General features: G+C 35.6%; 3 protein-coding genes across 5 annotated transcripts; 1 reads left to right on the top strand and 2 right to left on the bottom strand.

The window, feature by feature from the left end:
- LOC109708557 lies at window positions 1,270-2,203 on the top strand. Its single transcript, XM_020230353.1, has one exon. It carries the CDS (start codon window positions 1,578-1,580, stop codon window positions 1,935-1,937), a length of 360 nt encoding a protein of 119 aa, XP_020085942.1. The 5' UTR covers window positions 1,270-1,577; the 3' UTR covers window positions 1,938-2,203.
- On the bottom strand, window positions 4,801-9,311 carry LOC109708401 (single-stranded DNA-binding protein, mitochondrial). 3 transcript variants are annotated; one of them, XM_020230123.1, is made up of 8 exons: window positions 9,036-9,072; window positions 8,900-8,951; window positions 8,015-8,091; window positions 7,657-7,820; window positions 6,996-7,204; window positions 6,151-6,251; window positions 5,557-5,616; window positions 4,801-5,092 (listed from the first exon to the last, which is right to left on the bottom strand). In XM_020230123.1, exons 2-8 carry the CDS (start codon window positions 8,908-8,910, stop codon window positions 5,076-5,078), a joined length of 639 nt encoding a protein of 212 aa, XP_020085712.1. In that variant the 5' UTR covers window positions 8,911-8,951; window positions 9,036-9,072; the 3' UTR covers window positions 4,801-5,075. The 3 variants fall into 3 exon arrangements, with proteins under 3 accessions (XP_020085712.1, XP_020085713.1, XP_020085714.1); XM_020230124.1 differs by lacking the exon at window positions 8,900-8,951 and having other exon boundaries at window positions 9,036-9,311; XM_020230125.1 differs by lacking the exons at window positions 8,900-8,951; window positions 9,036-9,072 and adding an exon at window positions 9,165-9,311.
- Window positions 10,272-13,201, bottom strand: LOC109709417 (pre-rRNA-processing protein TSR2 homolog; the record flags this gene model as incomplete). The annotated part of the gene is given in 4 exon segments (XM_020231657.1): window positions 10,272-10,726; window positions 11,879-11,992; window positions 12,557-12,648; window positions 13,148-13,201. Coding segments are annotated over 4 exon segments (440 nt in total), but the record flags the coding sequence as incomplete, so codon positions are not given.

The following is a 13,919-nucleotide window of genomic DNA, read 5'->3' as shown; positions in this document are numbered from 1 at the left end:
GGTCCCCTAAGTTTAGAAATATTTATTTGTGAACCAAAAGAGAAAATATTAAAATAAAGTGGAGAAAGAAAATAATAGTAAAAAAAAAAAAAACCCATTTTAGACTAGATTGCAAAATCTAACACTAATCATTGCTTTCTAATGAATATGAATCAAATCATTGCATGTTAAAGAAGAATAAAATATAAGTTAATGATACTTATCAAAGATTAGTTGCTGGTCCCTATCATAAATGAATGATTTCTTGGATATATATCTTCTCATATAATGCATCCTATCATTATATTTAGCATGGTTCATGGCTTGTAATATTTCGATAATTTTTTTATATTTTATATTAAAAAATTTTAAATTATTATATAGTCCATTAATAAGAATACGCTAGTTTTAAACAACCTTTAAACTAAAGTGGCTTGATTAATTAGTAACAAATTTGCTATTCTAAATATAAAATATGTAATATTTTTGATATGTTATAAACCTTGAAACAAACAACCCTTTAGGCTTAAAAAGATAAACTTTAATTTCACTCTATGTGGTTTAGTTTATTTTTAGTTTGTCATCCTATAATTCCGAAGAGAAAAATTGTACTAATTTTATTTTATTATCAAATAGGATAATAAAGTAAAATCTTTTATGGCACATAATATTTAAATATAACTTTTGAACCATAGAACGACAAAAGCCTATCAAATTACTTTCTAACTGCTGAAAAATTGTACTAATTTTGACTATTAGGATTGCACTTTGAAAGAAACGTTAAAACCCTATTAAGAGTTTCCAACTACTCAAAATAATTAATGATTCTCAATCATGTCATCTATTATATAAAAAAAAAAATGCTACTTTTATATTTAAAAAGTGGACGTAAATTTTGCACTTCAATACAAACGTCTAAAGAAACTTTTTGGATTTTTAATATTGAAATTTTTTTGATAAAACTAGTATAGAATATTAGCTATTCGATGGAGAAGTGTAAAATTTTCACTTATTTTTGAACGTACATGTGACATTTTTCATATAAAAAGATAATGTTTCTAATCTAAGAGATAGAATCAACACACAAATATCAATCATACCACTTAGTCAAGATTCAATGGGCCAAGGCAAATCCAAAAAAATTAGCACTCAACACCCAAGCTTTAGTTTACAAGCCAAGCCAAAGGCCATCTCAGCAAAGTTAAAAAGAAAATGTTTTTTTTAAAAAAACAAATTATGGAGAGAGATGACAAAATAAAAAGGTGACATTTAGGTACAAAGAATCCAATTCCCCAAATCCACCCCATCTCCTCCTTCCACTCACCTCCTCATTAAATTTCAAATGTTTGGAAAAGGCCAATACATGAGGTCCCCAACTAACTTTGTCCCCTCTCTCTCTCTCTCTCTCTCTCTCTCTCTCTCTCTTGTAAGTTGTAACATGAAGCAAAAAGAAACTATAGCACAGCTCACATATTAACTAATTAAACTACCCTGCCCTTTGCCTCAACCATAAAAACCTCCTTCCTATACAAACCCACACCACTGAAACACTTTCCACAACAAAACCAACACTCAACACATAACTACCATATATATCCATGGAGATTGAGTCAGTGAAGTGTGAGTGCTGTGGCCTGAGAGAGGATTGCACCCAGGAGTACATTGACAGTGTGAAGGCAAACTTTGATGAGAAATGGCTCTGTGGGCTGTGCTCCGAGGCGGTGAGAGACGAGCTCGGCAAGGGGAGGAGGAAGGGCCAGGGGGTGGAGGAGGCCATGAGAGCCCACATGGCCTTCTGCAGGAGGATCAAGTCGAACCCCGCGGTGCGGGTGGCCGACGGCATGCGGCAGATGCTGCGGCGGAGATCGGGAGACATGTCGAGTAAGTTCGGGCGGTCGACGAGCAATTCTTCGCAGGTAGGGGATGAGCCCTCAGCATCCTTTTCTGAGTATGGTTAATTAAAAGTGTTTGATGTTGTTAAAGACTAAAGAGAGGTTTGATCTAATTCTCATGGCCTTTTTGATTTCCTTCTTATAGATATTCTCACTTTGTTAGAATTTTCTTTTCTTGTTCTTTTCTTCTTTTTTCTTTGTGGCTTTAGTTTCTGATGCATTGTACAGAACTATTTCAATCTGATGTGGGCTTCTATGTCTTCTTCTCTCATCCAAATTTTCCATGAAATAAATGAGCTACTTCCTCTGTTAGAGGAAATTGCTGGTGTGAAGTGTGAAATTGACTGATTGGCCTTGATATTTTGAATTTGGAATTACTGAAAGTGACACATTGTGCAAGCTTGCATTCTGAGGCTGACACCTGAGGATCTTAAAACTGATTCAAGCCTCTGACCAAACATGTGTGAAAGTGGAAGCACTAAACATGCGATAAAGATAAACTTCTGTTGAGCCTCTGATTCAGTATGCGAAAAAGTAGAAGCACTAATTAAGAGCACTGACTATTTCGTATTTTTAATAATATCCGAGCTCAATTCTCGATTTGATCTTCTTCTCAAACTGAAACCAGTGCTTTCATCAGAGGCTGAACAAAAGTTTATCTTTATGCTCCCAGACCAGAAGTTAATTAAAAGTTGATGGTTGTCAAATCATGTCATTTTCCTACTGAAGAACTATTGCCAGTATTGCAGGAAGTGGTTGCACCTGGATTGACTTATTCCTTACTCTATTATTGGTGTTAGTTGGTTGCAAAGCCTATTTATTAAGCAAATATTTCCTACCTACCAACTTTCTCTTTTACAACATATATAATGGAGTTTAAATCTCGACCTCACATATATCAACAGCCATTAATCAATTGAGATCTTATATTACTCTACACAAACCCAAATTATTATTATTTTTTTTTTTTTTACAAAAAAGCCCAGAAACTCACCTGCAGATTTGGTACCAAGTACTAGGATTTAAATTCAAATTTACCTTTATCTTTTGATAGGTTCAGGTTACAATGCCCCACTCTGATTTGTCCTCAAAGAATCAAAATGGTCCCCATATCAAGTGTCATGTTTTATATATATATATATATATATATATAGTGGGCTGGTATGCTTATGGAAGCACGGAGCCTTCAGTGCTTCCGTGCTTCCAAGTTGTTTTCGATATTCGGACTTTCGAATCGACAATCGGCTCCGTTAGAGTTGATCTAGAGTATTTGAAGTACCTGAAAAATAAATTTTATGATTTTTCAATATCATTTGCCTAGTGATCGAAGGAGCTCAAAATCAATAATTTTAATGGCCGTGGTGAGCCAGTTGCCAAGTTTAAAGATGTAGAAATATCCAAATTCACATGAAATTTTAATAGAAAATTCTTATATCCAATAAAACAAGATCAATAACTTTGATCTAAAATTTTAATGTCATATCATAATATTTGTAAGATTTTTATTTTCAGCCGTTGATTTTGAGCCACTTCGATCACTAAGCAATATATTGAAAAATCACAAAATTTATTTCTAGATAAACTTCAAATACTCTAGATCAAATCTAACGGAGCCGATCGTCGATTCGAAAGTCGACGACATCGAAAACAAAGTGGAAGCACGGAACCTTCCGTGCTTCCATAACGCATCTACCAGCCTCTCTCGTCTCTCTCTCTCTCTCTCTCTCTCTCTCTATATATATATATATATACATAAAAAGCACTACAAAGTGTATGACAAAAATGTAAGAACTGTATCCAAACCATTGAGGAATCACAATGTGGTCCCTTGCATTCCACCTAAATAGATAAAATAAGGGACTCTTTTGTTTAAATGATAAATTAGGAACCAAATTGCAATTTGTTGGGGGAGATCCTATAACGTGCCGACAAAGAATTCCTTTTTCTTTCTTTCTTTTTTTTTTTTTTTTGGAGAAAAGAGGAAACAAATTTATTACTGAAAAAGTTTAAAGTGAATGGGATACAAACGGGAGGGAGCCATTTTCTTGATAGGTTGGGACGGATTCCGAGCGGATTGAATTTTACTCTACTTTTTTCCCCACTTACCGGCCGCTTCATTAAGAATGGGGTAATAAGACTGAAGCGGATTTTAGACGGATCTGAATCAAAGGAAGAAATAAAAGTCCCCGCCTCCCACTCTATTTCTTAGCTGATCAGGACAAATTTGAGGCAGATTATTTTTTTCTTATTTTTGGCTCACACTTATCGGCCCGATTGGCACGGGATCTCCACCAACCCAAATCCACTTACATCTCTAGCTGAGTACTCATAGTAGCAAAATTCCTAGTGGAGAGAGACACTTGGTGAAGCACAAAAATGATCTGATCTATTTTAGCTTTCATAGCTGGTCACTTGGCTTGCTGTATGATTTCCTTCCTTCAGTAATTGAGGGCCTGGAGCTTCAGGAGAAGTGCTTCTAGAAGTGCAATTATACGAAGAAGAAACAAACAGCTTTTTCATTAATATCATCCCCCCCCCTATGCCCCTCCCTGCAGCAGAAACAAAGGCTTCGGAAAAAGCACTAGCAACCTTTTTCATTAATATTCTCCTTAGCAGCTTTCAGCTACAGAGAAGACAGACAGAGCTTCAAATTGCGGCGTTTGCTTCCGGGATTCTAAATTATTTCAACTTTCTATGATAAGAGCCGAATGACCAGAATCAGACCGCAGTCTTTCACCTACCTACAGTGTGAAATATTTATTTCACTATGTACTACTAGTTTTAGGTATTTCCACGACTACTCCTGAATATTTGCCAAAAAAAATGTCTTTACGCATATAACCCTGATAGGGTAGGGTTTATATATAAATATACACACACACTTTGGAAGGGCACATATGGAAATACCAAACTTCACTATCGAGGGATATACGTGAAAATTCAGATATTATAGCAGTAGATATGCAAGCAGACGATTTTGCAGAAGTCCTAAAAGAAGACACAAGAGAATAGAAGTTTAACCTACGTTACCTTAAAAATATCTTTTTGCCAGAGGCTTGTAAGTGTTCACAAATCTCCCATTGGAACGTATGACATAAGAGGAGAAAAACAAGATCATAATTCAGGTCGATGAAGCCATGATCGACCTTCTAGTACATAATTCTTGAAGTGATACAGTAGGCAAGTTTAACCGGCTGGAACCACTTAGAATAATCCATCCCCTGCCACCATAAAGTGATATGTTATTGTAACTCGAGAGCAATTATCAACGAAATGCTATCGGAACAAATATATCTCTACTCTCGTTTGTGCGCAATGAATTTTTCATGAATTAGAAGTACCTGATTCCATTTAACAATCTCATAACATGATAATCTTACAGTACTGAAATGCTTTAAGCTTTAATGTCAGGTGCATACAAGCAACAAGAACCAACTTTGCTTATTCATTAGAAATTGTTTAAGTCAAAAGTAAACAAAATAACGGTGTTGAAATGTCATATATTGCTTCCAGTAATAAATCTATTCAGCAACACAACCAATAAGAATAATTATTAAAACATTTCCAACATTCACTGCCAAGGATAGCCTAGATGTTTGGATTACCTCTAGAGATTGAAATTTCAATTAGAGGAAAAGTAGAGTTAGGCTAAAAACCAGAAGAAAAGTTTTGAAAACGAACATACTTAGCTCATCCAATGATATACTGGAAGCAACATCCCCAGATTTAATCAAACGAACCTTGCCTGCAAAAAGGTACAAGTTTTTAAATGATGTACCGTTTAGATAAAAATGGACAAAAGCAAAAAAAAAAAAATTGATGAGCTATCTTGTTTAGAATGAAAATGGAAACAAAGCAGTGTATCAATAAATATCCAAGAATGAGCAGAAAATAAAATGACATATTGCAAAAACATTTGAGTATTCATACTAGCTATCTTGCAATTGGTAATTTAAACATCAACTATATGCCCGGATTGTTTTTCACAACCCCAAAGGTTTATAGATCAAGACATGCTTTAGTAATCAAGAAAGTTTAACAGTACCATGCTGAGTTTATAAGCATGTCCAACTTAAACTTTTCTTCGGCCTAGTGCTTATAAATAATTAAGTAACGCAAAATAAATTTATGATGTTTAGATTGTGAAGTATAAATCAAACTGAAGTTAATGGATATAAAAAAAACAGAGCCTGGGCAAAATGTATATCAAATTGGTCTAAATGAAATAAGAATATTAAGGTTAAAAAAAAAATCTCGTTAAAGAGAGTAACTAACGTACCATCACGTCGCACGCATATCTCAGGTATATTTTTTACTTGACCATTGATGTTGTCATTATAAACTCTAGTCTCAATATCCCCTTCAACAAAAACTGCAGAACTGAAGGGGCACCAAAAGATTAAAAGGAAATAGTCAAGAAGATATGGGAAAATGAAAACCAAATATATGATTAAACCTCTAGAAATATTTGAGTACTTCCCATAAAATATAATCTATTTACGCGTATATCCCTGAAAATTTTGAATTTTCATAAGTACCCAATATAAGCTCTATTTTACTTACTGAATGCTTTCAAGAATAAAACTTTTCTAACAAAAAGCCAGCGTACCCAATGAATTGAATGAACCCCACACTGAAGATATTGTAACAATCTGCACTTCCAAGGGGTATATATGAAAATTCAGGTTTTAGAGGGATGTGTACATAAACAGATTATTTCAGAGAGATACATAAGTAAAACCCCAAATTTGTAATTAGACTTGAGCAAAGCCTGGGCCAGGTTTCGGGCTGGGTAAAATTTGCCAGGCCTGAAATGTTTTTATAGCTACTTGAAGTCAAAGGCTGGTCCAAAATCACCTTAGCCAACCCTAGTGACCGGGGCTGAGCATAAGGAAATGGAATACCCGTGCCCAGTCCAATTTTAGTGGCCCTCTCATTTTGAGACCAGGCTCCACCACATGACCTTGGCATGGCTTGATCCAACCCACAAAAAACCAGGCCCAGCGGACTAGGTTGGACAAGTATGGCCAGTTTTACTCTGGTCTAGTTACGATATCTAAGTAAGAGAGAACCTCAAGAAAGAAGTATCACAAACAAATTCAGTTGTGAAACAACCCTACATACTTCTTCACTAATTGCTGAACAGCATATGCACCAAGTTGCTCGTTATGAACTGCTATTCGGTGCCACTGTGCTGGCCTTGGAAGGTTCTCTCCTCCAATAATTCTTTGATCAAACATACCCCCTGTTCCAACAGTGAATATAGTGACGGTTTTACCGTTCCTCAATATTTTCTGCAGCGGAGGTTGCCCAATTTTGCCACAAATAATTGCCTACCCCATCAAAAGAAAAAAGAAAAAAAGGAAAAATGTTTATGTCAACAAAAGTTAAAGAGTTTTACAAGGTTAGTTACAAGTTTAGTCCCTGAAGATCCAAATAGAATTCGTTCTCAGGCTTCCAATTTTAACCAATTAATCCCTAAAGTTGGCTCTGCATGACAATTAAGTCCTTCCACTAATTTTCCGTCTTCAAAATGGTAAGCAAGGTTCCTCTCCACCCACTAATGCCAAGGTTCCTCTGCACCCACTAATGCCACATGAGCAAAACCTAATAACACTAAAAAAGGACTTACTGCAAGACAAGTTTTAGGAACTAGTAGCCAAAAGTCCAGTACCAAGAACATAATTGCATTTGGCTCAAACTTCAAGGAATAAAATTATTTTTAACCTATCCTTCGTTGCATATACAGCTCAAATCTAGCATTCTTTTGGTACGAGAGTGGTACCTTGTGCACACCTCTGAAATTCCAACCTTTTTTTGGATCAACACTTTGGGGTTCCAAGTTTCTCTTGTCAACTATAGGATCATCATCATCGTCCATGTCATTCTTCTCTGCAAACTCATCAAATGACATGGTGGAGTTCCATGCTTTTAAGCTTCTATGAATGCCTACAGAAAGCAAAGTAACAATTTATACGTTTTCGGTTAATATATATGATCTTATAGTAGAGGTTTTATGCGAGATAATTTGCTATTTAAAAGATATGCTCCTTTCTATTTGATATGTATGAGACATGAAAATGGATAATCATGCAAAAGTTTAATGATAATCCGTAAGGAGAAGTCCCAAAGTATATACCCACCAAATGAAGTTCGAGGCTGTGTTAAAACCTCGTTCAAGCGCTTAAGAAATCCAATTCTTAGTGAACCCATGATCAGCCTGCATGGCATAAAAAAAAACAGGTCAAAAATGCAAAATATCCAAATATGCGCGTCATCATTAGCATATATAGATATGAACTTTTACAAAACAACGCTATTGTTGGTTCCACTCTCAGATTAAAACCATTAATAAGAGAAACACTTGATTGCTATGATCCTGCTTCTTTAAGATCAAGCGGGCGAGGAGTCACTTGGACACTTTGACAAACGTCTAGTACGCCTACTGCCTACATAACTGAAACCATGGACATCCTCTCCAATAGATTCAGCTCTTGGAATCCAATAATGCCAAGTTCAAGTTCTAGACAGTGATAATAAAAGCAATTTAGGCCTTGTTTAGTATCATTGCTGTTTTTTTTTTTAATAGAATTTCGGCATGAAATAGTGAGGGAGGGAATGGTGAAATGCTTGCAATCCCTTACGTCCAACTTATTTATTAGGCAATAGAGTACAAAAACTTGGAAGAAACATTTGTTTGGCTTTCAAGATTTTTCTAAAAGAAGTTGTAATTCCTCAGTTAGCCGAGGTGCATTGCACAAGCTAACTAACCATGACAACAAGAGAAAAATCCTTTTGCCGGTATATCAAATTACGACGCCGTAGATTTAACCAACCCTTTTTTTTTGAAGTTAGAAGGATAAAGTCCTTGAGGCATTTGATCAAACACTTAAAAGGCATGCTTAAAAATCCAATAATGTCAACTTCAAATGCTAGAAAAAGTGATAAATAGCTCAATTTAAAGTTAGCCGACCACTTTTTTTTTATAGTTAAAAAGGGTAAAGTCATCGAGGCATTCGAACAAACACCTAAAATGCATACAAAACAGAAGTCCTAAGCACCATCGCTCCCCCTCTCTCCCTATCAAATTCAACTCGGAATCAAATAATGCTAAACATCAAATGCTTAACGAAGACAAATAAAGTAATTTGCATCCAACCAAACCTAAGCTTTTGACGATCCTCTTGGGGGTCCGCGGACGATCGGAGAGAGAGAGAGAGAGAGAGAGAGAGAGAGAGTAGGGACGAGGGGAATTAGGGTTTTAGGGGGTTTCTCAGGTTCTTCCTTACTCACTTCTCAATCGGTGTTTAATGTTCACGAAGAGACCTAATTGCGCCTCCTGATGAAATAAAATAAAATAAAATAAAATAAACCAAAGCGGGTTCACTATGCATGGGATTGTTCTTGTCCCTGAATTTTAGCCAAATTAATCTGCGCCGTCTATATCGGACAATGCGGATAAATTATGCTTAAACTCTAGATGCATGTATGAAAAATCACGAATTTAAAAACATATTAGTGTAGAGAAACAGAATACTTTTTGCTTTTACAAAAAAAAAAAAAAAAAACCTCCCCAANCATGGGATTGTTCTTGTCCCTGAATTTTAGCCAAATTAATCTGCGCCGTCTATATCGGACAATGCGGATAAATTATGCTTAAACTCTAGATGCATAACTCAAATAAAATGGGAAGAAAAATACGTTCATAGTGAGAAACAGAATACTTTTTGCTTTTACAAAAAAAAAAAAAAAAACCTCCCCAAAATTTATAATTTTTTATCTATATGATCAGTCAGCTAGACATCAACAGTTTATAACGATGGAATAGATTTTAAAAGTCCATAAAAATCTCTCTTGTTTCGATCGTTTTTTATCTTTGAATCACGAAAAATTTGAGTTTGCAAGAGCTAAAAATTTTGGAGTACAACAAGAGATCTTACTTTTTCTCTTCTTCTTTTTTTTTTTCGTTTTTGGCTTCCGCTAAAACATTATGAAAGAACCAACAACAAAAGTTATTCTTACAATCATTTTAAGCCATTTCACAAAACAATTTAGTCCTACATAATCCTTCCAAGGACTTGTTTGGACCATTCCTGCTTCTGCTTTTAGAAGTAATAGCCTTTAATAGAAGATCCACCAAACAAAATTTAGAACTTGTGCTACAGGGGGAAAGCCAAAATGACATTCTATGCCCCAAAAGCACAAACTCCAATTTGGAGCTTTTAATTTTGCTGTAAAGAGAAGCAAGCAAATTTTTAGATGATACTTCTCCAGATAGCATTAATAAAAAAGCACCATAAAAAATCACTCCACCCTCCACCCCAATAACAGTTACTCCCAATTTCTGCAGGAAGCAGTTGAAAAGACCTAACCTAAAAATTGTTTGTACTTCTTCGAATATTTCTACTCAAACAACATTTCTATGTAAGCAGTTATTGCTGAGCCAAATTGGCGCCAACTCACAGCAGGATTTTCAATGGTTTCAGTTTACATAAGAACTTACCAGGTAAACTAAGGGAAAGAAAGAAAAAGTAGAAGAAAAGATTTTGTCGCAACAATAACTCAGTGTGCATATACATATAACAGAAAATTCAAGAGAAAACCAACCAGAAACTCAACCACAAAAATGACAGTAATGACATTCTACGTATCGTAATATCCTCTTGGCTCCAGCTTCATCCTGATCGGTTACCTCGGCTGCGCCTTGGAGCGACGACAGACCATCCTTCTTCATCTGGGACTGCTTTTGCCGGCTTAGGATGGTGGTCCTCAGCCATCGCTGTTGACGGGGCCTCATCCACCGCCATTTCCGACTCTTCCTCATCTGAGCTCTCATCCTCGTTATCATCAATCACCTGTAGAATCCGAATCCATTTGTGTTAATTTGGAAATGTCGATAGGCTTTGGAATTTGAAAAGATAAAAACCTTACCTGAACTATAATGTATTGAGAAAAGAAATGGGTATCTACACTTCCAAAATATTTGATTTTACAACCTAATTTTGCAGTTACTTGGATTTAAATACTATCCTTCACAATTTGTTAGATTATCCTGTAATTTTTTCTAATAGAAAGTGTTAAGTTTTAACAGGACCAAACCAAAAAAGTGGCAACAATAGCAAACGAGGTCTTAGGTACCCATTTCAAAAATGGGTTATAGGTAAGGTCTATATGTTTTACACCATTTTAAACATACAGTAAATTACACCAAATGGTCCAACTTTTTACCTAGTTTTAGAGCTTCAATTTGGTCAGCAAACTGTCAATACATATAATTGTGTCAATAAACTTTGTAATTTGTTGCAATCTTATTCTTTCGAACAAGTTCCTAAATCAAATTGGATGGAAATATCCAAATAATCGTTATCTAACTATCATTAAAGCAATTTTAAAACTTCTCATGCCGCAACTTTGGGGCCATTCCATCCAATCAAATAGGGGAATATAATTAAAAGCAAAAAATTAAAAAATTAAAAAATTAAAATTAAAACAAAAGGAAAAAAAACAAAGAAGATTGCATCAAGATTACAATCAACCATAGCAATTACAAGATTAGGGAGAAATCTTAAACCTACTTATAGGTAGGGTACCCTGGTGCAATTTCTGCCTTAAAAGTATCGATAGACACGGAATAAGTGCCCAGTAACAACAATAAATTCATAAATTATTTCAACTTCCTTCCCTTCCACACTACAGACACGTCAATCAAAAAGATAATTCCTTTCACAATAAGGATCCTTACTGTTTAGTCAGTTGGCAAATTCATGAACTAAAATAACTTTTAATGTACTTTCAATACAAAGAAAAGAATAAAAACAGAAGGCAGCCTACCATTAGAAAATTAACAGATAATGTGCATATGCAATATCTGATATAAAATGATTTCTTCTTATTTCGCATGTGGTGTTGAGTAACTCCTCGCAATTTACAAATCAACTATGACGAATAAATTAAAAAAAAAAAAAAAAAACAAAATGCAGTAAGTAGCAGGCAAGTTAGGCAATTACCCGTCTACTTTGAGAAACGGCATTTATTCGAGGACCTGAATTCCTCAACTTTTCAATTGATTCGTAATTGCCTTTGAGACAGTCTTCGTGCATAATCATCAGTTGCTCTGCTACCTGTTAAATGTTAATAACATTTAACAACAATGTTAAGAGTCGTCAAACAACAATCCAACACACATGTCGAAGTTCACCAAAGACGTATAGCACAAAAGAAAAATCGTATAATTTTGATCAAATATCAAAGCAAAAAGGTGAGAGCAAAAAGTTGTCGGTATCAGGGAGATTACCTCATTGTCTGAGATAGAGAGATGGTCCAACAACGCAACGGCAAAATTTTGATTTTATATATTTCATTTCAAAGAATTCCATAAAGTCCTGTTAGAACTTAATGGTTTCCGTCATTAAGTTCAGGTATAAAGATATGAAACTTGCAGTAATTTCAGTTTCTAAGATGAGAAATCCATTTGTACAAAGAAACCCTTTCAAGTTCCAATGGACCCTAAACCTGACTAGTAAGGACAAAACGGGAAAAGGGGAAAAAAAAAAAAGAAAAAGAAAAGAGAAGGGAATTCGTAGATTTCAATCCCAAATCCAACTCGCTTGAATTTGTTCTATCGAAAGATCAATTCAATTCAAGCATGACTCAGTACGATCCTTTTTCCGACATAGCGAAATTACCTCCTCGACGCTCCCGTCCTCAATCTCCGCATTGAATGAAATTACCATGCACTCGTCTATCATGTTCTCCAGTTCATCAATGTAATGTGGATCTGAACATTAAAAATATCTTCGACCACTAAATCAGTAAGATTAATAATAATAATAATAATAATAATAATAATAATAATAATAATGTGCATCCATATTGAACCAAACAAACGGCAAAAATGTTAACACATGTTGAAGTGAAGCAGCTACCCATCTTGAAGCAAATAATATCAATGCGTCATCATAACCAACGACGTCTGGGTCAAAATTTGACAATATCTTTAAACTTTTCCGTCTAAATATCATCTCAATCCAATGTGATATACAATCAATAGTATTTTTTTTCTAACAAAAATTACGAAATTTTAATGAAAATTGACGGATTTTTCAGCAAATCTCTAAACTTTGAGGTGGCTATTTCGAGAGGTCCATACGATTTCAACGTTTTTAGCTATATATAAATATATAAATATATTTTTTTTTAAAAAAAATTAAAAAAAAAACACCCAAAACTTGATTGCTATGCTGCACAGTAGAAGAAGAGAAGCCGGTTGTATGGACCTTTGGATTGGGCGAACCAGGAGAGGATGGAGGCGGCGAGATCGTCGGCCTTGCNCCCAGCCGTTCTCCACCGCCATCTGGAGCGCCGTCCACCGCGACAGCACCAGCGACACGCCCTCGCCCAGCACCGCCGCCCACGCCGCCGGAGAAGACCCATCTCCTCCGCCTCCGCCTCCGCCATGGGCGCCGCCACCAGCCGAGTCCATGGCCTCGGATCGCGCAGTAACTAACTAATGCGTGTGTGTGTGTGTGTGCGTGAGAGAGAGAGAGAGAGAGAGAGAGAGCGGAGAGGGAGGACGATGGTGGGAACTGAGGAAAGGGACAAAAAATTCGCTAGGGTTTTAGGGGCGTGAGAGGGCCGGTTCGGGTCGGACCCGACTCGAGTTTACACCGACTATCAAGTAGTCAGTCGGGCTTTTCGGGCTAGCCACGAACTTTCTAATTGTTAAAAAAAATATTCAAAATTTTTATTCAAAAAATTAGACCTTGGTGTTTCCTGAAATAGATAAATTATTCATTAGTTTTACATAACTTTTATATTTTCCATATCGAAACTCTAAAAAATATTATAATATTAAATTTTAAAAATAATTTTAATATTTTAAAGAAAGCGGCGAATGATTTGCCATATTTAAAAAACGAAAATTCATTCACCGCATAGGTCTAATTTTGTAAATAAATTTTTTTATCAAACTAACTACTTTTAGGGCTTGTTTGGTTCAAGGGTGGAATTGGAATAGATAATAGAATGGTAATTGGAATGGCCCACTCC

Source organism: Ananas comosus, linkage group 4, assembly GCF_001540865.1.
Source record: "Ananas comosus cultivar F153 linkage group 4, ASM154086v1, whole genome shotgun sequence".
In the NCBI taxonomy this organism is placed as follows: Eukaryota; Viridiplantae; Streptophyta; class Magnoliopsida; order Poales; family Bromeliaceae; genus Ananas; species Ananas comosus.
Note: the sequence above shows the minus strand (reverse complement) of the source record. Positions and strands in the feature narration are given on the sequence as shown.